This window comes from Neopelma chrysocephalum, unplaced genomic scaffold, assembly GCF_003984885.1.
Source record: "Neopelma chrysocephalum unplaced genomic scaffold, ASM398488v2 Primary Assembly neopelma1_45, whole genome shotgun sequence".
NCBI classification, from domain to species: Eukaryota; Metazoa; Chordata; class Aves; order Passeriformes; family Pipridae; genus Neopelma; species Neopelma chrysocephalum.
In genome coordinates this window covers 1,027,562-1,054,927 of record NW_020897704.1, presented here as the reverse complement: position 1 = coordinate 1,054,927, position 27,366 = coordinate 1,027,562, and the positions used below count along the sequence as shown (strand labels likewise).

The following is a 27,366-nucleotide window of genomic DNA, read 5'->3' as shown; positions in this document are numbered from 1 at the left end:
TTCTTAGCACTTGTCTGACCTGCTGCTGAGCAGTGAGCTGAGGTTTCCGTAAAATTACCTAGGTAACTCCAAAATCACTTTGGTACACAGCAATAGCTACTTCAGAAGACCAAGTTGCAGGTAAAGTGAGAACTCAGTATTATTTTATATATTGTTTTATATTTATGTTATTTTAGTATATATTGTTTTATATTTGTGTTATTTTAGTAAAATGTTGAAATACATCTACTTTATCAGACTCTCAGTATCATGAGATTTGTCTGCTGCTTTAGCACTTTCCATTTTTATTATTTTTGAGAATACAACCTAATTGCAAACATTCTGTTACTGTTTAGACTTCTTTAACTGATCTGTTATGTATCTGTTGAGCAGCAGAGTCCTGTTCTCCTTTAACAGCATGTTGGGAGTATTACTAATTTTCTCCTTTATTCTTTATTATTCTATTTTGCAAATAGCCATGTGGATGGCCCAATGTCCCAATTAAAGGACTCATACTCTTCAACCAGTGCATCACTGTTTTACAAAGCTTTAATGAGAGACCTCACCTAAACACCCGTACTTGTCTATTCAGGGAAGTGTCTAGCAACTCTATTGACCATGAGACATGAACATTCTTAATATGGAAATATTCATACTACTCAGTGCATTTACACTCTGATCACCTGCTGACCTGTAAGCCTCTCTTGTTTAGAAAAAAAATAAGCATGTACAGATTTTATTGTTCTACATCTTTGACTTAGGTATTGCAAATTTTTCCACATTTTTCATATTTGTTCATTTCTATTTTCTTAACTTTGACACAAAATACTAAAGTGAGATTTTTCCTCCTGTGATTTCTCTAACTCATTTGCCAATGAAAAAATAATTTATATTCTCCAGCAAAACAGTGATCCAATGCTCACACTAAAAACTGAAATTATTATTTGGATTTGTTTTCTGTTAGGTGTGGTTACCACCAGAGTGAGAGATTTTGCTATATATGGTCTTAATTCTCAATGGACTAACTTCATAGCCATAAAGACATTCAGTCTAAGGGGAGTCTGCCTTACTGGTTGCTTATTTAATTTCAAATCATAGCATGGCACTAGTTTCCCACAGAAGAAACAACTCGTTATCTCCATTGTCTCAAAAGCCTCACTTAAAAGCAGATATTCTAGTCCTCAAGTGGTTTTTTTCAGACTGCGATTTCCACAGAAATATATACAGTGGGTTCAGTTCCCAGTTTTAATGGAACCTTAGTTAAACTGCTCTTTGATGTTTATTTTCCCCAACTTCTACCCTATTCTTTTACCAAAGTCTATTTATCATCCATAATCATATTTCCCTTCTTACACATATACTTTTCTCCAGTTCATAGACTTTAAATGCCTACTTCCTTCATTAAAAAAAAATATGCTGTGACAGAATCCTGGTTTCATTCTTTGCACATACTACTACTACTAATGGGCCTGTCTGTTTTTATTCCCTTGACAGTATTTGCATGGTCATGCAACGTAACACTGCTTCTCTCCCTCTCTTCTCCTCCTCTTCACGGGTCTGGAAAGCTACCACATGAAGGCCACACTCCTCCAGCCTGAAGTAAAATCTTTACTCCAATGGGAAAGTGTATTTTTTTTAATAGCAGATAAAAGGAGGAAATTAGAAAATAGGAGTAAAAACCCTGTTTCTGTTCAGTGCTGCTGGATGAAACAGCCACAGAAAAACAATAAAAGGAAATTTGTTAGTGAAACCATTTCAGAAACAGACCTTTTTTCTGACAAATGTACAGAAAACATTAATTTGAAGAGTTGAGGTTGTTTTATTTTACACCTAATACAATTCAAATTTAAAGGATTACTTGCACAAAAAAATAAACACATTTGGTATAAAAATTTATTGTCACTTTAACACCTTTTTTTACTCTTATGGCCCCGCCTTCTCTGGAGCAGAAACATATAAAGACTAATGGCACAAGTTTATTTTATTCTACAGCATTTTTTTTTGTTTTTACATACTCGAGTACCCTAAAGGACAACAGCCCGCTGTATACAAGAACCATTTTCTTCAGCCTGCTGAATTAAGTTTCATAAAGAACCAAAGCTATAAAGGCATTTTAAAAACATTGTCTCTTTTTCTTTTCAGAAGCACTGACTTTTTGCACCATTTATATACATAGTGTTACGTAACAGTTCTTGAGTACAGTACATGCAGCAGAATATATCTCTTGTATATAAAACATACATTTAAAACCTTGACTTATCGGAATTCTTTGATGATTAAATAATTGTAGAATGCCCAGTGCTTAGAGAAAATGGTTTGATAGTACAAATGTCTGCATATGTTGGCCACTGGAATAATCCAAGGCTCATTGGAATAGTATCTGTAGCACATCAAGGTGCGTAAATAATTTACTTAGAATGTTAAAACACAACTAGCAAAACCAATAATTCATGATCTTACGACTGGGGGTTGGAACTAGATGATCTTTACGGTCCTTTCCATTAAGCCCCAACCATTCTATGACTGCTATGTTAACTCTTCAGTGGTTGCAAGGAGGTGTTGTGAGAGTTCCCCCTCCCCTCCTAAGTCCTCTATAAAACCTTTAGTACACAATTTGTTTTCCAGATGAAGAAACTTATTTATGTCTACTGCCTCTTCTCTTCATTGCAGCTGTACACTGTGGACAGTACCATTTCCCTTTTGGTGCTTCTGTCAGTCCAACACATCCATAGTGGAACCACTCAATAGGACACTATAAAAAGAGAGTTAAAGAGATGGTTTGGGATTTGTTTTTGGTGGGTTTTTTTTCACAGTGCCTATCAGAAATACAATTCTATGAAAATGAAACACGAGTAAAAAGCATAGATTCTGCTTTTCATACAAATCACAGGACAAAATGACAAGAGATGAAGATCTCGGTCTCTAACATACACTCGATAAACTAAGGAGAGTGATAAGAATTCTAGGACTCATATATGGACTCACATAACAGAGCAAAATATGTTTTGCTTTGAAAGGCTTAGTTTGACAATACTAAGTGACACAAAATAATCTTATCACGCATTTCTGTTTAAATGCAGTGTCCCAGTAAATACATGATTACATTCAACTGCTCTTTTAAAACTTTTTTATTTGAAGAGGACAACTATTATTAGCCAAACATAGCTAAACATTCAGAGAAATAAATGGCATTTTGAACTAGGGCTTTTTTGAACCCAGTAAAGGCTGAAGGTTTCTAAAAGAACCTGAACTGTGAGGAGAAATGAGAAGTTTCCTGAAGGGTGGTTCAAAACATATGCACTTTACTCTAAAAAAATCTATTCAAAAACCAACTCTAAAAAAAAAGTAACTTCTGCAAACAATAATTACATGCACAAGCCTCTCATGAACCCTTTGAACTTTGTTACTTACATCTTGGTTATCACAGCCCACCATTTCACCATAGGACACCTAGTAAGAAAAAAAAATCCATTTTTAATAATTGTATTATTAATTAAAAGCAATTAACATTTTCAAAGGGTTAACATTCAAGTTTTTTCATTTAAGGAGTCTGTCCATTAACAGCAGCCACAACATTTTGATTTTTCTTCTCACAGATATCACAGATATCACAGAATATTCTGGAAGGATATTGGAAGGGACCCACGAGAGTCATCTCTCTTAAGGATCCTCTTCACTCTTAAGTGAATGGCCTGTGCGGGGCTTTTGTTACACAATCCAAACACCACCTTGTTCATAGTGAATTGATTTTCAAAAATTGTTTGTGCAAAAGAAGATGCATCTGCATACTTCAGGTTGGATAGAAAGGTCACCACTCAAAGCCTGAATGAAGTACATTTTGATGAAAACAACAGTGCTCAGTATGTTATCAGCCTAGTTCTCAAGATTATATTGATGTCTGCCATTTCCTTTGCATACATGACAATTTCAAGCACTTTATTTGAAACAATCAAATATTTTAAAAGAGAATTACAGAAATCTATAAACTCTAAAAAAAGTCAACTCTCTTAAAAGTGTTTGATATAAGAACACGCATTTTAAGTAAGTTTCTCATGTTGTCATTCATTCTCTGGATAGCTTATCTAAAATTAGTTTTTTGTTGGTTGTTTGGGCTTTTTTAAGTTTATGGGATATTTTGGGTTTTGGTGGGTTTTTTTTTTGTTTGGTTTGTTTGGTGGTTTTGGCTTTCTATGAGGAAGTTGGAGAAAACAGACAAATTCCTTACTAACTTAACATTTTAACTACATTCACTGATATCTCTTTCCATTTTTAATTTAATTATTTCTGAAGTCTCCACTAACAGATTTTAAACACTCCAGGTATGTCACATCACTAGAAAACTGACCACTTTTAGCTTGAGTTGATAATATTTGTAGCACCAGTAAGTAAATAAAAACGGATCAGAATTTCAAGGGTAAAACCACAATGTTTTAAAATTAGAAACCAGAGAAGAAAGTTCAATTACATCAAACCAGCAGTTCTAGTTGTATTTCAGGCTGGAGGCTATCCTTACCTGATTACAAATGCAGTAACGTGGCTCATTTGGATCATAGGTCCAGTCGACCTGGCTATTAGAATCAGACTCTGGTATTACTGCTGTTTGCTGAGACAGTTCTTGTGCTAGTGCAGATGAAGAAGAACATGATGATAGAGAGGAAGAAGAAGAAGATGACGAGGACTGCTGACTTGAGGATTTGTTGTTGTTTCTGAGGAAAGGAAAAACAAAACAGAAAAAACGGCATACATGATTTAAATTTATTTCCTGCCAAGTGAAAGAATCACTAAACAAGTACTTTATTAACTCTGAAATACTGCAGTATGTAAATCCAAAGCATCATTTGCTAACAGATTTCATTCAACTACTGCAAGCACTGGAATGGACCCACTGAATGCTCTTTGGAAAAGGAAACAAGTCATACCAGCTTACAAGTGCAAAATACACTGTTTTAATCAATGGAATTTTACAGCTCTAAACTGTCAAATGGCTTTAATGAATGCTTTTCTTCACAAAATTTTCCACTAACAGCCTTGGTGTCAAGTCCCCATAAAAATTATATTACAAATGAAACAGAAATTTACATATAAATAATGTCATATGTCATGTACAACAGGTAACTGTTTTGAAAATGACTGATTCTCTGTTAACCTCCACTCAAGCATCACCAATCACTCCATAGGAATGGTGACAGAGTAAAAATTTTATGCTTTTGCTTATAGATGAGATCTGACACTAAATCTGTGTATAGATTAAAAATCTTCTAAAACAGTATTATTAACTGAGCTGTGAACACACATAAATTTGTATAAAGAAAAAAACTCGTGTCAGTTTAAAAGGATGGGAATTTTGAGACAAATTATTTCAAGTACAAGTTGTGACTGCAGTCACCATGTGTTGTGACACTGTTGGTTAAAATGTTTTAAAACTTAATTTTAATCAGAAATAAAATTCAGTCCATTTCCTGTCCTAGATGATCAGCCATCAGAAGGTGTTGCATTTATTTGTGATCTGGCATGAAGCAAATCTGCAGATTATTTCAAAACCATCTACCAACCATTGCATGGTAATTCCCAACATTTGCTGTTTGGTCAAATCTCTCCAGAACACAAAAAAATGAGGGAAGAACCTTGACTGTATCACAGATAAAAAAGCAAATCAACACATTTATTTACAAACTTGGAGTGTGTTTGCTTAAATGAAAAGAAGTGAGAGGACTAAAGAACACAGCCCTGAAAAAAAATGGCCAGCAGGCAATAACTGCCTTCTGCTGATCCTCCCTCACAGATATTAAATACAAAGTATTTCTATTATGGCCCATGACTTTTAAGAGAAAGCTTAGCTGCCTTAAAAGCTATAAGTGCAGTCAACAAGTAAGAAAACCTACTTGCTTTTTCTGCCACTTCGTGAATCTGTGGTTGATGAACTTAATGTCTGTGTTAACGTAGATGCCAGAGCTGATGACGAATATCCAGCTGAATCTCTGGACAGTGAAAATTCTCTTCCAAGCTGAAAATCGTTGTTTTTAAATGCTTCATAGCTGGCTTTTAGACTGGATGTTCGTCTTCCCTCCTTCATCTAAAAGGAATACTGGTATTGTATCAGATTACACAGTAAAGCTCTTACATAAGACAACTGCTAACTGCTAATTATTTGCACAGGTTCGTTAGTTACCTTGTTAACAAAGCGATGTAGAGTAAGCAGTAAAATGTGTAAGAATATCCCCCAGGAAAAGCCAGAAAACAAGCTGTCCCTTTAGGCAATTTATACAGGATGAAACTGTGGCATATAAACAAAAGCTGAAAGTGATCATGGGAATTCAGATTTAAAAAAAAATAAAGTCACTAGCCTTTCTTCTTAATCAATAGCAGATGGCAGAGTGACAAGAACATTTTGACATTACCTGTGCCGTGGCTTGCACTGCTTGAGCTGCTGCCATGGTAATTGCACCGGCCCCGGATCCTGAAGATAATGAGCCCAGGTTATATGATGCCAATGGTTGAGAAGAGTTTGTATTGTATGCATTGTTGGAAGAGGATGATGAATTACTGTTTCGACACCCTTGATGAATAGAACACATTTATGAAATTCAAAATGAAACTAAATTCCTTTGCATTTTAAGAAGTTATATATGACAACCAGTGAAAGAGTAGGAACTCTGTTTACGCATCAGAGCAGTCTAATAATTTCAAAAAAAGGTTTTAAAAGTAATTTGACATAGACAGTATTTGTTTAAGGGAAAAAAACCCAACGTTTGTTCCCTCTCTATGCTCATGTGCAAGGAGTCCTTTTAGAAAGACAGCTCTCACTATCCTACTCCGCTATCAAAGAACAGCTGCTGTATCTGTCGATATTGAAACAATGCTGACTAACCATCAAGAAAGTAAGAATTTGACTGTACACCTATACTGTTTCTGAAGTAAAACTTTACCAATCTTAATTCTAAAAACTACAAATCACAGTTTTAATGCAACACAGATTTCCGTGGCCATCTACAGAATGACAGCTGCTCATAGTTACATTCTATTTGCAACTTCATGTGAAAATCCTTCAAAAGTAAAGTGAAACAGGTATGAGGGAGACTACTTAAAACTGATGAACAATGCTAAATTCCAAAACATAAGGTAGTTAGTTTACTTACTATAACCTCTCATAATCTTTTATTTTCAGAAAAGAAACTAAGAAACGCCTAAATTTTGAAAATGGGCAGAAAGTTGTGGGTTTTTTTTTATTCACCAACAGGCTTCTTGCCTCTTTTGACATAGACAATACATGAAAGAATTTTATTTTATTGTAGCCAAATGCCATGTCAGACCAACACTTTAAAAAAAAGAGGTGTGAAAATTCTTTTCCCTTACTTTGGAAATTGTTTCATGCATTTCTTTTTCCCAAAGCAATAATGCATTGATCTCTTATATTTCTACTACTGGCTGAATGAAATCGTACTGTTATTTTCTTTGAAGCAGTGTAAATAAAAAGGAACAGCCAACATACAGTTGTTAAATGACAACATAACCGACCTGCTTCATGGACAACACAGATGAGTAACAATGCCTACAGTATCTCATGTTTCAAGTGACTGAAAATCCCAGAGGAAAGGGTATGAGCCTTTGATTGAAAACTGGTTGAATGGCAGATCCCAGAGGGTCATTATTGATGGCACAGGGTCTAGTTGGAGGCTGTGATTAGTGGTGTCCCCCAAGGTTCAATACTGGGCCCAGTACTGTATAACTTATTTATCCATGACTTGAATGAGGGGGCAGATTCCTCTTTAGCAAGTTCGCTGATGACACAAAGCCAGGCAGAGTGGCCAATATCCCAGAGTTCTGTGCAGCCCTTCAAAAGGACTTTGAGAGGTTGGAGAGATGGGCAGAGAAGAACCTTCTGAAATTCAACAGAGGGAAGTGCAGGGTCCTGCACCTGGGGAGGAATAACCCCCTGTACCAGTACAGGCTGGGGTCAACCTGCTGGAAAGCAGCTCCGTGGAGAAGGACCTGGGGGTCCTGGTGGACTACAAGCTGTCCATGAGCCAGCAGTGTGCCCGTGTGGCCAAGAACTGGAAGGTTCTTAGGAAGACCATTGCCAGCAGGTCAAGGGAGGTGATCCTGCCCCTCTGCTCAGCCCTGGTGAGGCCAAATTGGGAGTGTTGTGCCCAGTTCTGGGCTCCTCGATACAAGAGACAAGGAGCTCCTGGAGCAGGTCTAGCAGATGGCTATGAAGATGATTAAGGGACTGGAGAATCTCTCTTATGAGGAAAGGCTGAGAGAATTGTGCCTGTTCAGTCTCAAGAAGAGACAACTGAGAGGGGACCTCAACAATGTACATAAGTATCTGAAGGAAGAGTGTCAAGAGGATGAAGCCAGGTTCTTCTAGGTGGTGCCAAGCAATAGGACAAGAGGTGACAGGCAGAAAATGATGCCCAGGAAGTTCCACTGGAGTATAAGGATGCACTTGTTTACTGTGTGAGTGACCAAGCACTGGAATAGATTGCCCAGAGAGGTTGTAGAGTTTCCTCACTGGAGATATCTCTGAACCGTCTGGACACAATCCTGTGCAACGTGATCTGGGATAACACTGTTTGGAGTAGGTAGGTTAAACCAGATGACCCACTAGGGTCCCTTCCAACCTTACCCATTCTGTGATTTCAAAAGATTAACTCAAAAGTTTCTCTTCTTTTAATTTAAAACCAATGAAAGGAAAGACAATTAGGATTACCTGGTGTATTTTCTTTAGAAGCATCTGAAGTCAGGGTAGATAGAAGAGCTTCAGATTTAAACTTCTTTTCAGGAACATGATCTGTTGTACTGTGGTGAGAAGATGGATTGTGTTTCCTTTCTAAATGAAACAAATGGAGGGAACTTAAATGTAAAACCTATTCAGCTTGAAAGTCAAACTAAAAAACCAGCACTTTCAACTAATTTCCACTAGCAAAACCTTACTATTTCATTCTTGCACTTCTTCTTAACAGACATTATTATCATTTATTATGCCTTTTTTTCCCCTGAAATGTCTGGAAGGAAAAAAATTCGGAATATTTTTTTCCTAATACTACTCAAAAAAAAAAAAAAAAAGGGAAACATAAAAAGTGGCCATTTTTTTAAAGTCTCAAATACTTACTCTCTACTGGAGTATGAGAATGGGCGTGATGGTTATTCACAGGTTGTGATGGTGTATCCAGCTCCAGAGACCCTAAGAAAGGGTGAAAAGGTTAGGAAAATGTCAGAGTTGTCATTGCCATGCTTTTGACTTTTAGATATTAAGTGAATCTTTATAATATTAATCAAATCACTATGCAGTTATATTTATTTTAATCATAAGAATTTTTGCTAGAGTTGAAACCCTTCCTACAGTACAACCAGGAGCCAGTGATATTAGTTTTAAAAATTGGTGAATGCGAGTGTTTAACTATTGAAATCAAGAAGTTAAAATCAAGGTAAATAAGGAGAACAAACAATATTGCCCTCAACATGCCACTTATTCAAATGAGTTGCACACAAGCTGGTGGTGATTGGGACAGCGACACCAAAACTACTGACAATCTCCACCAATATGCATTGAAAAATGTAACAGGTCAAGTATGTAAACAAGACATTTTGTCCCACTGAGTCCATCTTGTCAAAATGGAAGCAACAGCAATGTATTTCCAGATGATTTAACATTCAACAGGAAGGGCTTCACTACTATTATCCAAATTTTCCTAATGCTTAAAATACAAAGAAAAATAACCACCTACGAAGTCGGTGAGGCACAAATGCAAGTCTACATCGAGGAATAATATTTCTTATAGGATGAGGCTAAATAATTACAGCACGGGAGAGACTTTTGACTATAAATTTCCATTAGCACAATACACAACACCTTGTGCATCAATCTCTGGCAAAAAAAATATGAAGTAGCTGCAATATCTTCTAACTCATGTTTACATAGCAGACCATTCAAGAAAGCAAGTGACATTCATTTTTCAAAATCTGTAGCTTCAACATTTCTTTACTTTTTTCAGTGCTTTCAAAAAGCACTGAAATACATGAGTATATGAGTAATACGTAACTGTATTACAAAAGCTTAAAAAAATTATTCTAGAAGAAGTTCAAAGCATAACGAGCTATTTTGGCTGAGCAAACTTCAATCACATCATCAACTCGCCCAAAGGCTGCCCTCTGGCGGAACCTCAGCTATATGTATTTATTCTGAAAGTGAAAAAATTTACAGGCTTCTACATTTAGCTTTATTTAAACAAACAAAGAAAACCCAAACCCAAACAAACCTTAAAGAAGCCACATGCAGTTTGGTGTTTTTCTGTTCTGAGTTCTTGAAATGCTACCTAGCAACCTCTCCAAACACATAGCTCAGCAGAAGATAAACAGCTGGGATTTCAACTAAAATAAACTAATCATTTTCTGTAGTTGCTAGTTCATTAAAAGCATTTAATTTACAGTTTTCTCTTTGTGCCTGTTATTTGTAATAGCAATTACAAATAAAATATCCAAAACTCCCAATTTATATAACAAAGCCACAAAAAGTTCCAAGAAAGAATATTTATTCCCAATATCCTCAAGTGATTTAAGTTACTTTTCACTATCTTTGGCTATGAGGACAACCACTGCCTCCATAATCACAGTAATTAAATGAACTCAGAAAACATGTCATAATCACATCCAAACTTGATGTTTAAATGCTGACGCGTACAGAAATGCCAGACTCTTCTACACCAAGTTGGTCAAAAAAGCTGTCACATCACATTTTTGTTCACATTCTTAACACCAGCATTGCTATATTTGTTCAACATGCAGGTTTCTTACCTAAAATGCTCTTCCCTCACTACACCATTAAAAAACAACCCATTCTCAGCCCTTCAAAAAAATAAGTATCTAACTGTATTTGATATTCCACACCTAGAACTAAAATAAACTAAAGACCCTCCTCAATGTGGTGGCAATCAATTGAAGGAAGAAATAGTACACTTGCAACTGGGTAGGTGACAGGCTTATACTGAAGTACTTGTCTGAATACCTCCAGTCAGTAAAAACTGGTTTAAAGAATTCTGCATCTGTCAGATACAGTCACCAATTCACAAGTGCAACAGTTGCGTGAAAAAGTTATTCTAATTACTCAGTTGTATCTTGACTTCACTGGTAAAAATTGATGTTGAAACTAAAATTTGAGAATCACTGATGAAAAGTGGGTTAAAACACAGTTTTAAAACAAGTGGGAATACTGCCTGCCACTAACAAGTGTATGATATTTTAATTTTGCAAATTGACAGAAAGTGTGTCAAGTTGTTAAAGAAAATCATGCATACTTACGTCTCTCTAATATTTCTGTGATTCCAGCATTATCTGCTTCAAGTTCCATTTTAAATTTAGCGAGTTCCTGGTCCAATTTTCTCAAATGACGGTCCACCTGTTTTTTAGACAAACCAACAATAAATAGCATCCAGTTCTGGAACATGAACATCTACACCCTTAATTTCAGACTTGCTAAGTATTTCCCTTCCAGCAATTTTATGCCATGCAGCACTAAGCATGTACAGTAACACACAGAAGCGTATCTTCTTGGTCACCTCCATTTCCCTCACTCAGCAGAAACACTGGTGTTAACACCAAAACAGCATAAGCAGTGATCCAACACACTGTCATTAAGTGTCTCTTTTGTGAAAAAAGATGAAGAGGACTTGGAGGTGCTGTGGATATGTGAATACAAAGGAGAAGAGAAAGAACAGTACATGACATGAGCTTTAGAAGAGGTTGGGCTGCTTTGGGGAAATTGAGTCTTAAGTAACAGTGTAGAGATTCCTGTGCATTTGAGTAAACCATGACGTGCTCTTGGGTACTAAAAATTAACAAAAAAAACCCCGAACTTACTATCATGAAAAGAAACACTATGTTGCAAATGCTTTCTACGTCTGCAGTCATCCAGGAAAATATATCTGTCTCTATTAAAAACTGAACAGGTTTTTCCAGTTACCAGCTAACCAAACGAGAGGGTATAAGTGCTGACTTCTGGAACAAACTTTTGGTTAGCTTCTGTGAAACTAAAGCAGTTGTTTTATGTCTACTACATTTGCGTGCAGTGTGACTTGCAGGGTCTGAGAAAATGTAAAGTAAATATACTTAAACTTCAAAACCCACATGCCACTATTCTCTGGGCCTGGCCATCCAGCCAGTTTTTTACCCAGCCAACAGTGCACCTGTCCAAGCCAGGAGCAGTCAGTTTCCCCCGAAGAATGTTGTAGGAAACAGTGTTAAAGGGTTTATTAAAGTCCAGGCAGACAGCATCCACAGCCTTTCCCTCATCTGCTAATCAGGTCACTTTGTCAAACGAGGAGATCAGGTCATTCAAGCAGGACCTCCCTTTCCTAAACCCGTACTGTCTGGACCTGGTCCCCCTCGCTGTCCAGCTTGTGCTGCGGGATGGCTCTCAAGATGATCTGCTGTGCAGTCCAACAGAAAAGGAAGTGCTAGGATTAAACAGGAAACCTTAGGCCACAGGGGCTGGAAAAAAACATCATCTAAAAGACCCGACAAGATCCATTGACATTCATTTCATGTGGATTGTCCTGATCTCCCCCAGCAGGAAGTAGAGAGACTTTGCATGATGCTATCAGATATCTCATTGTTTTCTCCCTCCCTGTGTAAATCCTTATTTTGGGAAAAGCTAACCACCTTTCCCCAGTATAATCTTGCTTACTGGAAATATCAAATCCTTTTTCCCCGAAATGTAAATACTGGATCCAAAAAATGTAAATCCGTTTTTCCCCTTATGTCACCCCTGTTACTGGAAACATAGATTTGCATAGATTGTGGAAACCCCTGTTTGGAATAACCCTGCCTCCTCATTAGGATGTTAAGCCCCCAAGACCCTTAAACAGCGTTCGCATGTTCAATAAATCATTCCAGTTTCTGCCCCCATAGCTGGGATCGTGATAGCTTTATGAGACCCTTACAATCTGCTCCATGACCTTCCCCAGCACTGAAGTCAGGCTGACAGGCCTCTACTTTCCCGGATCCTTTTTCCGACCCTTCTTGTAGATGTGCATTACATTTGCTAATTTCCAATCATGTAGGACCTCTGCTAAATGACTGGAAGTGGCTCAGTGAGCTCTTCCACCAGTTCCCTCAGTGCCCTCGGGTGGAACCCATCAGGGCTATAGACTTTTGTGTGTCCAAGTGGCATAGCAGGTCACTGACTATTTCCCTTGGATTATGGGGACATCATTCTGCTCCCCAGGTCAGGGGGCTGGTTACCCTGAGAACAACTGGTCTTGTTATTAAAGATTGAGGCAAAGAAGGCATTAAGTACCTTGCATCCAGTAAGAGTGGAGATTTTCCTCAGCCCTCCTTTTGTTGCTGATATATTTATAAAATATTTTTTATTGTCTTTTGTAGCAGTAACCAGTTTTAAGTTCTACTTGGGCTTTGGCCCTTCTAATTTTCTCCCTGCATATACTCACAATATCCTTGTAGCCCTCCCAAGTTGCCTGGCCCTTCTTCCAAAGATGATACACTCTCTTCTTTCTCCCTGAGTTAAAGCTATTGCTCTCTATTTAGCCCAGCAAGCATTCTTTCCCACTGGCTTCTTTTTTGGCACTTGGGGACAGCCTGCTCCCGTATATTTAAGATTTCCTTACTGAACAATGTCCAGACTTCCTGGACTCCTTTGCCCTAAAGACTGCATCCTGAAGGACTCTTTCAACCAGTTTCCTAAACAGGCCAAAGCTATGCATTAAAACCTTACGATTTCTAAGCTTATTTCTTTGTTTTGTATTTAAGTGACACTTACTACCAAAATAACAAAATTCTTAAAAGTCAATAAAACATTAAATGTTTCTTTCATCAGCAAAATATCTGTATGTAGATGACACAGAAGTACAGGTAGCACAGCTGTAATGCTTATCAAAATACTTAGAACTCCTTAGGCCATAAATTTAGGTAATTCACCACAAGTCTTGTGTCCACTTACCAGATCATATATTTGATTAGCCAGTTGCACTTTTTCATCTGCATCTTCCAAAGCCTTATAATAATCCTGTTAAAGAGAATTTTTTTTAAATTATGAACATAACTAAATTAATTTCCACTACTAATTTTAAGCTATTGTTATCCAACACAAACTATAAGCTAAAAGGAGAAATTCAAGTCAATTTTGAGAAAGCCTGTGAAACTTTACTGTAAACAACAATCAGCTAAATTTTAAATGAGAGATGTAATATATAACAATTTATTGTCTGGGCCTTAGAACAAGCAAACTACAAGATGGGGACACCTCCTCCTACAGTGATATTTATATTTCTGCAAGAAATGTTACAAGAAAAGAAACAATCCTGGATTTATTTTATATTACACTGCATAAGGTTATGGACTTAAAATGAGATTATGTCTTTTAATTCCTACAGATCTTTAGGACCACGGCAGATCCTACTGCTCTTCAAAAAGATGCTGAACAGTACTGTACAGGGAGGCCCTTCCAACACTGCAGTTAAATAGAAACAATGTTGTATATATTTTAAATTATTTTAAAATAAATTTCTATAACTCATAAGTGTAACTTGACTGAAGCAATCCAATTTAAAAATCTGCTCTAACCAATGAAAATTCATTGACAAAACATTTTTTTTAAAAAATATGTTTTCACATGGTTTTACTTTAGACTTAAACAGATTTTACTGTCTTTTAATTCTCAATTTCCAGTGAATAGTATCCTGCTTAGACGAAAACTACTTGAAATTTTGGTTCAACTAAAGTCAAAAGCAAATTTTCATTTACTCTAGGGAAGTTAGAGCTTTGCCTTTTTTTTAAAAAAAACCCCAGAAATCTATTTGCATTAATTAAAGAAGTAAACAACCAAATAAGAGGCTGAAGTAGAAACTACAGAGGATTTTCTCCCAACCAAATGATGGACTACATTGCAAAAAATACCACCACCAATGCCCAAGTAGTGAAAGATAGAACACATCCATCTTCTTACTCCTCCCTCCCTCAAGCTACATATACCATATATATAACATATAAAAGGACAGAGGCAGAATCACAGAAAATGCTAAATCTAGCTTGAAAATTATCCTCTAAAAGAAAGCAAATTAACTTACACAACTTCATGTCACACAAGGAGAAACAAAAAATCTGAGCTGAAAATTTAGTACCTGGTTTCCTCACCATTTCAGGATCATAATTTTTAAAATGCTAGCAAATACTGCGTAAAACTTGAGAGAAATGCTTGATTAAAGAAACTTTTTAGTCATTTTCCTCCTCTGAGGTAGTTCTATCCATCTCTATGAAAGCCCAAGGGAAAGCGTAGTTCTGAACACTTAAGTCTCCATCAGTCATAAGTTATTTTTTCCTAAGGTTATCTTAATACGCAAAAGAAAAATGTTACCCACTCCTGTGATATCCTTACTTTTTTGATTGATGTCATTTGTTCTTCTCTCCATTCAGGTTTGTTTTTCTTTGCGTTCATAAAAAATTCATTTACCCTCTGCTCAAGCTGATCCATTGCATCTGTAGCATAGGAAAAGATTAAGACAAATATTATCTTCTCATGTACATAAACATTAGGAAATAATGGGAGATTTTTTTTCTCAAACAAAGTTGACAGGACTGAGGTGCAAACTATTAGAGAGGAAAAAAAAGAAAAAACCAAAACAACCAAGCGACAGTGGACAGCGGAGGGAAATATTTACCTTCATTTCCAAGAAGCAGAATTGCATTCTGGTAGGATTCTCATCAAGGTTCTTGTGCTCTCCAGCATGGGACAGGCAGGACTCCAAGTTCTAAAGGTTTTTTGTCCCTAAGAGCAGTGGTAGTGACTTAAAGCACGACCCAAACTCCTCACCCAGGGCTCTAGATTGCTGACTTTGGAACATTCTAGCCAGTTACAAACTGAGCAGGAAACAAAATATTCTCCTAAGAGAAACAGTCAAATACAAAACCAAATAATTGAAAAAAATTAGTGCCTCAAAAAGGTAGAACAACTGAAGAGTAAAGTCACTGCCTTTAAATCAAGGCCCTCTCCATTGTATGCTAGGAAGGGTAAGGGCAAAGCACAAGTTATTCCCCCATCCCCACAGGGGTAAATCACTGATGAAATACTATTTGGACAGGATTCTCATTTACATGAAGTTTAGAAATATTGTAAGGGCAAAAAATAAAACCACCAATTTTTTAACATTAACTATCTCTAGAGAGGAAAATGTCAACTACAAGGGTTTTTTTTTGTTGTATATCAAGACAGTAACAGGGATTCCCTTCCCTTTCCCTTCACACTTCTCCCACTGAGTTTACCACTTCAACAGTTGTGCACACAACAGCTTCCATATTTCCAAAAACGTACAGCTGCCTCAGTCAAACCTGCTTTGACAGCCTTGCTAGTGTCAGGGTAGATGACAATACTGATTTTTTTTTCACAGCACTCTCAGCAACGCTGCCCAGACAGCAGTTTCAAATTGAGTGTGACAACCCACAAACTACCTAGACTTCAGGTTCTGGATGTAAAACAGCTAAAAAACTTTCCAGAAACCACCATCAAAACCAAATTACATGATGGGCATCATCTCTTGCCAAAAAAAAAAATGAAAGTGAATTATCTAGTTCAAGAAGCTCATGAATGACAGTATGACTAACTCTTAAAATCCAACAGAGGCCAAAGGTCTTTTCACTCTCTGAAAATTCACAGCTAAAACTATTTATGTAAATAACCAAAAATCATTCATACTAAATGATCAAAAACATTCATTAATTTTCCCTATGCTGGGAACATCCAGCACAAAACCCAATAGGAACCTAACAACTCACACCATTAATCCCAAGCCATAACAGTTGTGACACAGGCTCACATCAACTTTGTTTAGACACAGACAAACAAAGCATTCACAGTTTTGGTGTAAAACAGGCTAAAGATGGGAGAATCTGTACAATGAGCATTTTCCACTTGCACCGTGTTATCCAGGGAGAAAGTTAAGAAGCCTGAAAGGCAATCAAGAAGCACACGCTTTATGTGGAGGCTTCTAAAATCTTTGCTCTTTGACCAAATGACAACAATTCGGTCCATAAAGCCAACAAACTAAATGTTCTACCTTCTATCCCAGAGCCCATATACCTTAGGTGATAGTTATTCTAAGAGCTCCATAAACAAGAAGTGACAAAAAAAAAATCTTTCCTCTTCACTTTTTATTGAGGACACATTATCAGTCTGTGTGAAACTGCATAAGGGAAAACTTCCACAGAAATTTGGTTTCTCCTAAAAGGGCAGAAACGGCAAAGGAAGTGAAGGTCAGATCTACCAAATTATAAGAAAAGTTCTCTCTGGTATGCTCAAGTTCAACCACCTTTTCTTCTTCCCAGCCTTTTTAATCCAATTCTGATACTATATTCTGAGATACTAATTTCTTTGATTTCTTAAAGGAGTTACCAGAAAATCTATTAGAAGAGAGGTTTTTTTCCAGAGTTTTATGTTTTACCATAAAGGCCTGATAATCCATGACTTGAACCTAAAGAGAGAAACATATTTTATGCTTCATGTAGAGCTCAGTTAAAGCTCAAGAGTCAAGTCACAACTCCGATGATCTTTGCTTTTCCCACAGCAGTCTTATCAGAACATACGGAAGGTACATCTGGTTCGTTATTTCCAACAACTAACAGCAGCACCTGCCCCATTAGGAGTCCAAGTGGTCTAAACAGGACAGAACATAAAGTCAACACTGACTCTAAAACAGAGCAGCACAGGTGTCTCTGACTTACAACTCATGTGGATTTCTGGGACAGCGTCACTCATCAAACTACTGTTTTCAAGTACTTTCAAGACACTGAATCTTCACAGCAAGTCACTATATCACAGCATGAGAACAACCTCCAGGTTTGCATGTAGGGTTCAACGGGCAGTTTGGCAATTGACGTTAAACAGATGCTACTCCAGAAATTTTGTAAATGTCTTTGGATGCTCTGTCACTCACTGTGTAAAAATAACAGAAGTACTAAGGTCTGAGAGAATTTTTCTCTGTGCCCAAGGTTGGTCCTAGTATACAATATTCAGTGTCATTTGCTATTTCCAGCAATACAATATGGAGTGTTATTTAGTTTCCAGTTAAAGAAGAGGAAATGACACTCCTGCAACCTTGGCAATGCTAGCTGGCTCCATTCTGAAACACACTTAAAAAAAAACATACTAGCTTCTTTGCCTCTCTATGGAACAAAAGTAAAATTTGTGAACTTATTCCAAACTACCTAAGTCAGTGAGCTGCTCACCTCCTCTCCAGGTGCTCCCTGGTGATAGTGACTTCAGAGAGATTATCTCCCATAAGGAGCCATGACTGTTCCCACAACTTTAAGCACTGAACCCAAGACAGCACTTGGGTCATAATATACCAAAAAAATCCTATAGCCACTTCTATGTGTGTCAGCAGGGTCTGTTAAACAGACCTGCTGGGTCTACCAAAGTAAATATCCAAGGGAAAGCCTAAGACTGCACTTTGAAATATTATAGGTTAAACTACAGTTTTCAAGAACTGTTCCCACTTAGTGCTGCATTGTGTATTCCTATACAGCATTCCCCTGTTATTTCAACCTTTGGTCTTTCTCTCATTCCTCTTTACAATAGCCCAACCCTTCTATATTGATGATTCCTCACATCTCTTGTGCAATAACAGCTTCATTAACGAAGACCTTTGGATCACAGTTACAGATCACCATATTAACTGTCTGTTAAATGACCACAACAGCTAATTAGATATTAAAGGACATCTAAGTCCCAGATAAGATTGCATTAGAAAGGATGAAAGGCAGTGCATCCTGAAAACAGCATAAAGCAGTGTATTACATCAGGATATAAGCAGAGATACAGTGATCTAAAAGAAACCTAAAATATATTTGTAGAAAACTCAAAGTATAAATAATATACTTTTTATATGTATTTATATACACTATATTATATATATTTATGCTAAACATGTAATTATATTAAATATATATGCATCTAAAATATAACTTGTATAAAACCTAAAGTATATTTGGTTATGTGTCAGCTAGGGGACGAGAGGCAGAACAAAGAGCACTTTCACATGTGCTATTTTAAGGGAGCTGGCTGGAAAGTTTCAGGGACAGCACGCCGCTGCCTGCTGAAGGAGCGGGACACAACTCATGTTCCAAACCACCATCACTGCTCTTAGGGATCAAAAATCTAAAGAGTTTGGGACGTGCCACAGAAAATGCCTTAGCGAGCACCACAAGCCCAGGAGCTCCGCTCCAGTGAGATCTTCCCTGTGCCGAGGCCCGGCGGCGGGCGTGGGTCGGGGCGGGCCCGGGTCTGTCGCGACATTGCCGGGGGCGCGCGCCCCGCCCCTCGCAGCGCCCCGGCGGCTCCGCAGCGCCGCCTCCCGCGACTCCGCAGAGCCCGCGGGACACAACGAGAGCGCCCGGCACAGCCGGGGCGCCAGCCGTGCCAGAGCAGCCGGAGAGCCGGGGCGGGGGGCAGGCAGGGGGTGACACAGCCGCGGGGCAGCCGGGGGGCGGCGGCGGGGAGCGAGCGGGTCTGCTGGCACGGGCCGGAGCGGCGCCGCTTCGCTTCCTTCCTTCCTTCCTCGCTCGGCCTTCCCGTTTCTCCCGCCCTGCGGCGGGGGCGCGGCGGTGGGGCCGGAGCCCGCGGGGCGGAGCGGGGCGGGCACGGAGGGGGCGGGCGGAGGCGGCGGGGGCGGGACTCACGTACTCTGCACCTGCAGGTCCATCTCGCGCATCTCGGTGAACCTGTCGCGCAGATCCATGGGAAGCTGCTCGATCACTGCGGGGACACGGGGGAGCGGGAGAGAGGGGGGGGGGAGCCAGTCAGTCACTCGCCGCCGTGGGGGAGGGGGGGGCGCCGCCTCCTCGCCGCGGCTCCCCCCGGCTCCCCCGCACGTGCCGTGCCCGGCCGCCCGGCGTCCCCGCCGCGCACACACTCACTCTCCAGATAGTCCTCCAGGTACAGCATGGCGGCGGCCGGGCCCGCGCCCAGGGGCTGATCGAGAGCGGGGGCTCGTCCCTTCCAATATGGCGCCGCCGCCAACAACACCCGCGCCTCGACTCAGCGAAAACAACATTGGCGGCGGACGGCGCTCGCAGCGGCCGCGCCGCGATTGGCTGCCCGCGGCGCTGACGCACGGCGCGGCCCGCGCGCCGGCCCGCGGCCTCACGGGAAGTGTAGTGTGTGTGCGGGGAGGCGGCGCGTCCCGCCATGCCGCATCCTCCCGGCCGGTCCGCCGCCCTGGGGGCATTCCCGCGGTCCCTGCGGGCATTCCGGCCCTGCAGGGGCCGCGGGATTCTTCGCCGGGAGCACCTATCGGCCCCGCTTGGCCGCCGGCCCTCCGGAGCGTCCCCGGAGGACTTGCAGCGGCGCTGCAAGTCAGGAGAATGGAAAGGGAAAACTTGCAGCTTCTTGACCAGACTTGGGGCTTTTGTTTGTTTATAAGTTGTTGTTTTAAATGCTGGCAGCCGGCATTAGTGCATAAAAAGCATAAGAAATGTCAAAACTAATGAAATCGCTCCAATCTGTGTCTTCTCACGAGTGACCTAAGGTAAAAGAGCTTCTCAGTTCAGCACAGGTCACAGGCAGTGACCACCTTACGACAGTGGAAATTTAACGCGGGCTTTAGTGTTGCTGTTCAGAGTGCAAAAAAAAATTAGCTGCATTTATTGCAATCCAGTTAAAACACTTCTTGCAGTAATTTAAAGTGTTTGTAGCTGAGGTTTTTCACACAATTTCAATCCCCCAAATAGTTTATTTCATCACTCTTTTATTGCTGATATGTATTGCTCTAATCATGGACTGGTGTATTTATCCAGATTAGGTTTTTGACTGAGGAAAGGAATTTTTGGGGCTCGCATGATGTCAGGTGCGAGCATGAGAACTGTTGTAGCAGGTCAGGCTTGTTTTCCACCGCACTTTTTGTCTTCTCTTCATGTTCTCATCTGCACCATACACATCCAAGCAAGGAGAGAAAGTGGATGTTTCAGCCATATCTGAGTAAAAGACCTTAATGGGATGTTTTTGAGGGTCAAGACCAAGGGAAAATGACATTATCATGTGTTAAGTTCATACACCATGAGTAGTTAGCTAAAGATGACTGAATTTTGGAAATTGAAGCATAAATTTTGTATGTAGTCTGTATGTAGACTGATGGTAGCAATGTGTTGAATACATAGACTATAGCTAAATGTTTTTAATTCTTCTGTCATTAAAGATAGAGGAGGAAAAAGGTATAATAACAAATTCTCAACTTTGCGAAAAAAGTGCTGTGCCAAAGTGGTCACTTTCCATGCTGTACTGCCAAACCAGAAATATCAACCAGTTCCATATATACAAATGAACAGATTTTATATGGTCATTAAGCTCAATTAGCCTTAGTTGAAATAATCTGTATATGATTGCTTATACAGATCACTTTGGTGTACAGCTTCTGACACAATGGAGTAGGAATGACAGTATTTTTGAAGTTTTGTGTGAAAAATTGCTTGGGCCCATTATGGTATGTAGGAAACTATAGTGACCATTCCTGGGAAGATAAATGCCTGTATGAGAAATAAAAGTACTTTTTTTTTTATAAATAGGCGTATTGTGAAGTTGTAAGATATCCAAGTTCCAAGAGCTGAACTTGGGTATCAGGGTCTCTTTCGGCGGAATAAGGGAAATGAGAAAATTCTTAAAAATCAAATCTTTTAGGGCCATTTTGTACACGAGGTTTCTTTTCTCTTTGGGCTAAGAACAAAGGAAGATCCATCACCTTTGACAGGGAATGGCTTGCAGCCAATTGGGATAAAGAGAAAGCCCCTTTTCAGAGAAAAGAAACCTTTTTAGGTAAAAAGGAATACATTAAATCTTATCCGAGAAGGGTGGGATTCTGGAAAACTATAAAATGTATAAGTTGTACGCCCACGGGGTCTTTTCTCCCCGAAAAACTCGGTGAGAGAAGGACCCAGCGTGCTGAATAAATTCTTTGTTTCTTTGTTCCCTGAATTATGCTGTCTTTCTAAATTTAAAAGAGGGATTTTTCCCACACCTGCACTTTTATTGAAGTGAAAGGGTTTGATGCAGCAAGAGAGCTTAGCCCATGCAAAATCACAGCAAAGTACTGACATCCTATATTCATTAGGAGAAAAGCTAGGTGAATTTAGGGGAGATCTGAATTGATGGGGTCACTTTCTTTTATGCTAAGTCATGGCTTTAATGTTTTCTAAAGAAAAGTCATAGACATGTTAGGGAGTAGATTTCATGGAGCAGAAGTTTAAGAGAACCATATTGTACAGAAGGATACCACTGTTAGAACCACAACTGAAATACAGTCCTTAGTATTTGCTTCATGACCAAAATCCCAAGACAACACAGACATTGGGACCTTGTGGCTTATACTATGCTCCAGTTTGCAAGGCTGTGTTTGACACATTCTCATCTTTGCAAGCTTGGGAATAGCCAGCAAAATTCTCATTGGGGGCTACTGTGCACAGGTATTTTCATCTGGTTTTTGTGGGTTGTGTCCAGACCAAGCAACCCAAGAAACATAGCTTTTGGGGCTGTGTCTCAGTCATTCCCATTAGCAATGGCATGTGCCCTCTCTATATTGGTGAAAAGGCAAAATGAAACTCAGATATGCCAACAGAATGACAAAGTGCTAGTGGGGCTGGCTGCTGTCTTCAATGTATGTTTTGTGGTTTACTGGAACGTGAGAAGGTTTTATAAAAATAGAGACCTGCTTCAGAAACTGCTCATTGTAGTGCTGTACAGCAGGGGATGGGAGGGGATTATGCAGTAGAGTAGAAATGAAAATACAATTTAACTTTGTTCAGTATTTATTTAAAAGAAAATAGGAACTTATTTATTTACCTGTAGTTCTCTTCAGTATTTTGTTTGACAAATGGAGCAATTTACATTTTTCTTCTCTGCGAATATATAGTGAAATGAGTAGCCACCCCAACTTCAGTGGGATTGCTTGTGTAAATAGTGCTTATCATGACCAATGGCACTGAGTTTAAACTGACATTTAAGAAGTGATAAGCCACTCAGACCATAAAAAAGAAACTCTTTTTACAATGGGAAACTTCCTGTTGTGTATAAATGCAAAGAATTAACTCCATCGATTAACTCAGCTTTTAGAACAGCCTCACTAGAACAGCTCCTGATAAGGAAACATGTATTAATGACTGTTTATTGGAATGCAAATACAGTGAAAAGGAACTAAATGCCAACTGTGAACTCAAGGTAAAAAGAAATTCAATTTGTGAATTACAGTCAGCATTGCTCAAAAAACTTCTGTGCATCCACAGAGGTGCTTAGCACAGGAAAGGAATGGAGGCCACAGGAGCTGCTGTTTTCTCCTGTTTATATAATGTTATTAATGTTGATGGCATTTCTCCAGCAAATGTTTCACATAAATCATGTTTCATCACTGTGGCAGAGTGATGGCATAAAGGAATATTACAGTTGCCCTGTGATCTACCTAAAGCTAATTGCTTGTGTAGGTTTCATTAGTTTTCAGCTGACAGGAAAAAACCTGATTAAAATCATGGATTTATGTTCTGATATACACTTCTCAGATGGGATTAAGACTTTCAAATTTTCTCCCTTGCTTCTGCTCTTACCCATTCCAGATCTCTGTAATGTCCTTTATCATTATTCTAATTTCTTCAATATCTTCCCACGTGTGGGGTTGTTTGACATGTCTAACTCCATCATTTCCATCACTGCATTTCACCTGCTATCTATCTCTTGGTCCCTCCTTTTCCTTGTTCCTTCCTAATCCATTCTGTTTTCTAAGCTGTATGATTGCTGGAGCTTTCTGTACCCATTTAGGACCATCACAGTTACATATTTACTTCAGTACTCTGATTTTTAACTTTTGTCTAATACAGTATTACTGGACCTACAGTCCTTATGTTTTCTTTGTTTTCAAGGAGGACATGTTTGAAATGCTTTGATTTGAAAAAATCAGAAAAGACCTACCTAGCCCATTCCTAGATTGATATTCCAGATCTCAGCTACTGCTGGTAGGTTCCTGTGCTTTGTTTTCTCATGAGGGAGCCTCACTGCCCATGGTACACATAGATTGTGATGTTTCTGAGGGCTAAACTGCCGTCACAGAACTTCAAGACAGAGTGACAGCTAAGCGGCATCCACCAGGGGTGCAGCAGAGCCTACATACAACTGCAAGCCTGGGTAGCTCCTAAACTATTAGAAATGAGCAGTTTGCTTTTCTTTAGCACCTGCTTCTGCTGAACTAGAGCAGTCCTGTCTGGTGGGCGAGAATCCATTCACCAGGGTGCACTGCTGTGAGCATGTGTTGTGGATCGCAGCACTCCTAGCAGTTTTGTCTGCCAGTGTCAGTGTCAGGCTTGCTGGTCTCGCGTGCTTTCAACTATTTTATTGTAATTCCTCCTCACTTCCTGTTTATTGCCTGCTATTTTTCTCCTGTTTTGGCTGTTTTTCCATTCTTTTCAGTCCTCCCAGTTTTGCAGTCCAGCTGTACCTCCCAGCTGTCATGGACCCCACCATCTTCCAAATTCTGCCCCTTCTGCTGCTGCAGGGGCATCACCCACAGCCTAACTCTCCCTCTGCAGGAAATAACAATCATTCCTTCTGTACTACACACCATGGCTGTTGGAGGACTTCAGTTAAATCACTGAATTGTCTTGGGACTGAGCACCATGTAAGGGTTACAGCATGATCGTATTTTTTCTGGGCAATCAGCTTTATGTAATGGGAAACTCCATCCAAAGCTGGATCCTAGGAAGAAGCTGGGTCAGAGTATCAAGTACATAATGTTATCCTTGTCTAGCGCAGCACTATGCAGAAACTTCACACTTCCATTATATGATCCTCAAATGGGCAAATTTGGCCCAGAAATAGTGTGTCTGGCTGATAATCTATCTTAGAAATCACTTTCCTTTCCTTTTCTGCTTATTACAAACTTTTTCAGATTCTGAGATTCACATTCCTATTTCTGGAAGCAAATCCATGACCCCAGATAATTAATTTGCTGTAACCATCAACAGGAAAATGGAACTGCCATTTATCTTTCAGCTTGACTTTGTGTACAGATTCAGGCAATAATATCTCCATCTTTTAGTTAATTTTATCTGCTACAGACAGTTAAATTTGCTTGCAGATTTCAGTTATTTCCTGAAAGTCTGCAGGATATGAGCAATTGCTGTTTATATGTTAATCACTGAAATGTTTTATCCTGACTTTCTAAGGAAATAAAGCTTATATGAACAATCCATATGTTTCTGTGCACATTTCTTTATCTGTTCTTTCACTCTGCCCTGTCTCTATTGAATTAAGAATAATTTTGACCTAACTGAAAATAAACCCCACGTTCTTTTAGAGAGGAATTGTGTACTCATCAGATGCTGTGCTACCCCTAATAGTTTTGGGTTGGTTTCTCCCTTTCACTGAGAAGGTTGTAATATGAACCTTCCACCTACTGGACTCAAGAAAATCTGCACTCAAAAGCAATGAGTGCCCTAACCATGGAAAAAACTACAGCTGGTGAATATAACATGTACAAGTAACCAACGTAAGCAGTTTTGCTGCTCACAGAATGTCCAGTTTTGTTTGCTTGATTTTCTTAAAGTCTTGATTTCTGGGTCATGTGGCACTCATGGCAATAAAGTTTAAAAGTAATTATTTTAGTAATTATTTAAACACTTCTAGTAAGAGCTTAAGTTTCAAATGCCTTTATCTGTGTATCTGTAATAAAAGACATTTTTTGCCTTTTTCTCTCAGATTTATACACGTACTTTTTTCCATGAAGTCAGCACATTCTTGTGCCTGGAATCGGTCCATATCTGCTAGCTTTCCAACAAGAAATGCTATAAATGTATGCTACGCCATGAGTGGCACAGAAGAATGTGGGATATGACACCATCTATCCCCTATGCTGCTCAGAAGATGTGTCCTCTGAGATTTGAGGACTACAGATGGAGCAAGTAAAAAAATAAAAGAGCCGAACACTAGCAGATGTCAATGCAGTTGTATTATCCTCCACTCAAATTCATACTCTTGTAGCCTTCTTTGTCCCTGAAGCAAATTCACAAAAGTTGAAACCGGCAGCAGGGGAAGGAAATACTCAGAAATTTGCCAAAATAGTGACATTATGATTGACTGAAGGAGCACAGCTGCCACAGGAGAGGATGCAGACTTTCAGAGCAGGCATGAATCTTCACTGCCTCTGGGCGTACACTGTCAGATCCATGAGGATAACCCAGAAATCATCATCTTCATGATCATTAGACAAGAGCTGTGCAGAGATTAAGGCACACAAGAAACTGGAGTTTGGACTCAGAGGAGTTGCAGGACAGGACAATCTCAGAGTCACAGAATATGCTGAGTTGGAAGGGACCCACAAGGATGATCAAGTCCAACTCCTGGCCCTGCACAGGACCACCCCAAGAGTCACACCATGTGCCTGAGGGTATTGCTATGACCACTTCCCTGGGGAGCCTGTTCCAGCACCCAGCCACGTTCTGGGTGAAGAACCTTTTTCTAATATCCAACCGAAACCTCCCCTGACACAACTTCAGGCCATTCCCTTGAGTCCTGTCCCTGGTCACCACAGAGAAGAGATCAGTGCCTGCCCCTCCTCTTCCCCTCATGAGGAAGTTGTAACTGCAATGAGGTCTCCCATCAGTCTTCTCTTCCGCAGGGTGAGCAGACCAAGTGACCTCAGCCACTCCTAATACAGCTTTATACTGTAACTTCTCACCTAAGGAGAGAAGATGTACTGCAATTTAGCATAAGATAAGAGCCTACCTCTTTCCTTTGATAATGTTAGGCAAAATCGGGGGGAAAAAAGGAAGAAAAATTGACTTCCTTGAAATTTTATTGCCATATGTATTCAAGGTGATAATAACATTGTAGCTGTGATGCTCTCAAGGTACAGTCAAGTGCTCTTTCTGGGGAAGCTAATTTACATGTTAATTATTTTATTAGAGATGTATAAAACTGGTGGAAATAAAGACAATTTGGATAGCACAGAAGACTCTTCTCCAAGTGTCCTATTGATATTTTTTGTGTGATTTTTTTGAAACTTTTACAAATATTTCATGTGACCTAAATGTACTTTTTTTATATATCTTTGGTCAATTTTGCATCACAATTAGAAGTACAGCTTATTTTACAAATGAACTAATATTATTCCCTACTGACTTGCATCAGGATATTATAAGATTATTGTTGTTTATAATTTTTGTTCTGAAATGCAAATTCATGGTCTCACATGTGGTGAGCCACGTCATGTTACTACAGAAAAAAAGAATAAAAGATGGCCACAGGCTAAGTTAATACCTAATCTGTTTCTCATGTCATGCATTGGGGGAGTAACCTTAGCATATTTTTAGATAATTTCTAAAGATTTGCAATGAGCCAAAATGATGTAATAC

The 27,366-nt window shown here is 39.3% G+C and overlaps 1 protein-coding gene across 4 annotated transcripts; it reads right to left on the bottom strand.

Moving 5' to 3' along the window:
• Nucleotides 1–1,778: 1,778 nt before the first annotated feature.
• ING3 (inhibitor of growth family member 3) lies at nucleotides 1,779–20,039 on the bottom strand. Of its 4 annotated transcripts, none has more exons than XM_027679125.1 (12): nucleotides 19,900–20,039; nucleotides 19,667–19,738; nucleotides 15,368–15,468; nucleotides 13,934–13,999; nucleotides 11,278–11,374; nucleotides 9,092–9,163; nucleotides 8,690–8,809; nucleotides 6,378–6,535; nucleotides 5,862–6,052; nucleotides 4,493–4,685; nucleotides 3,391–3,429; nucleotides 1,779–2,731 (listed from the first exon to the last, which is right to left on the bottom strand). In XM_027679125.1, exons 1-12 carry the CDS (start codon nucleotides 19,925–19,927, stop codon nucleotides 2,615–2,617), a joined length of 1,254 nt encoding a protein of 417 aa, XP_027534926.1. In that variant the 5' UTR covers nucleotides 19,928–20,039; the 3' UTR covers nucleotides 1,779–2,614. The 4 variants fall into 4 exon arrangements, with proteins under 4 accessions (XP_027534926.1, XP_027534927.1, XP_027534929.1 ...); XM_027679126.1 differs by having other exon boundaries at nucleotides 6,378–6,436; XM_027679128.1 differs by lacking the exon at nucleotides 19,900–20,039 and adding an exon at nucleotides 15,651–15,873 and having other exon boundaries at nucleotides 6,378–6,436; nucleotides 19,667–19,717.
• Nucleotides 20,040–27,366: the final 7,327 nt, after the last annotated feature.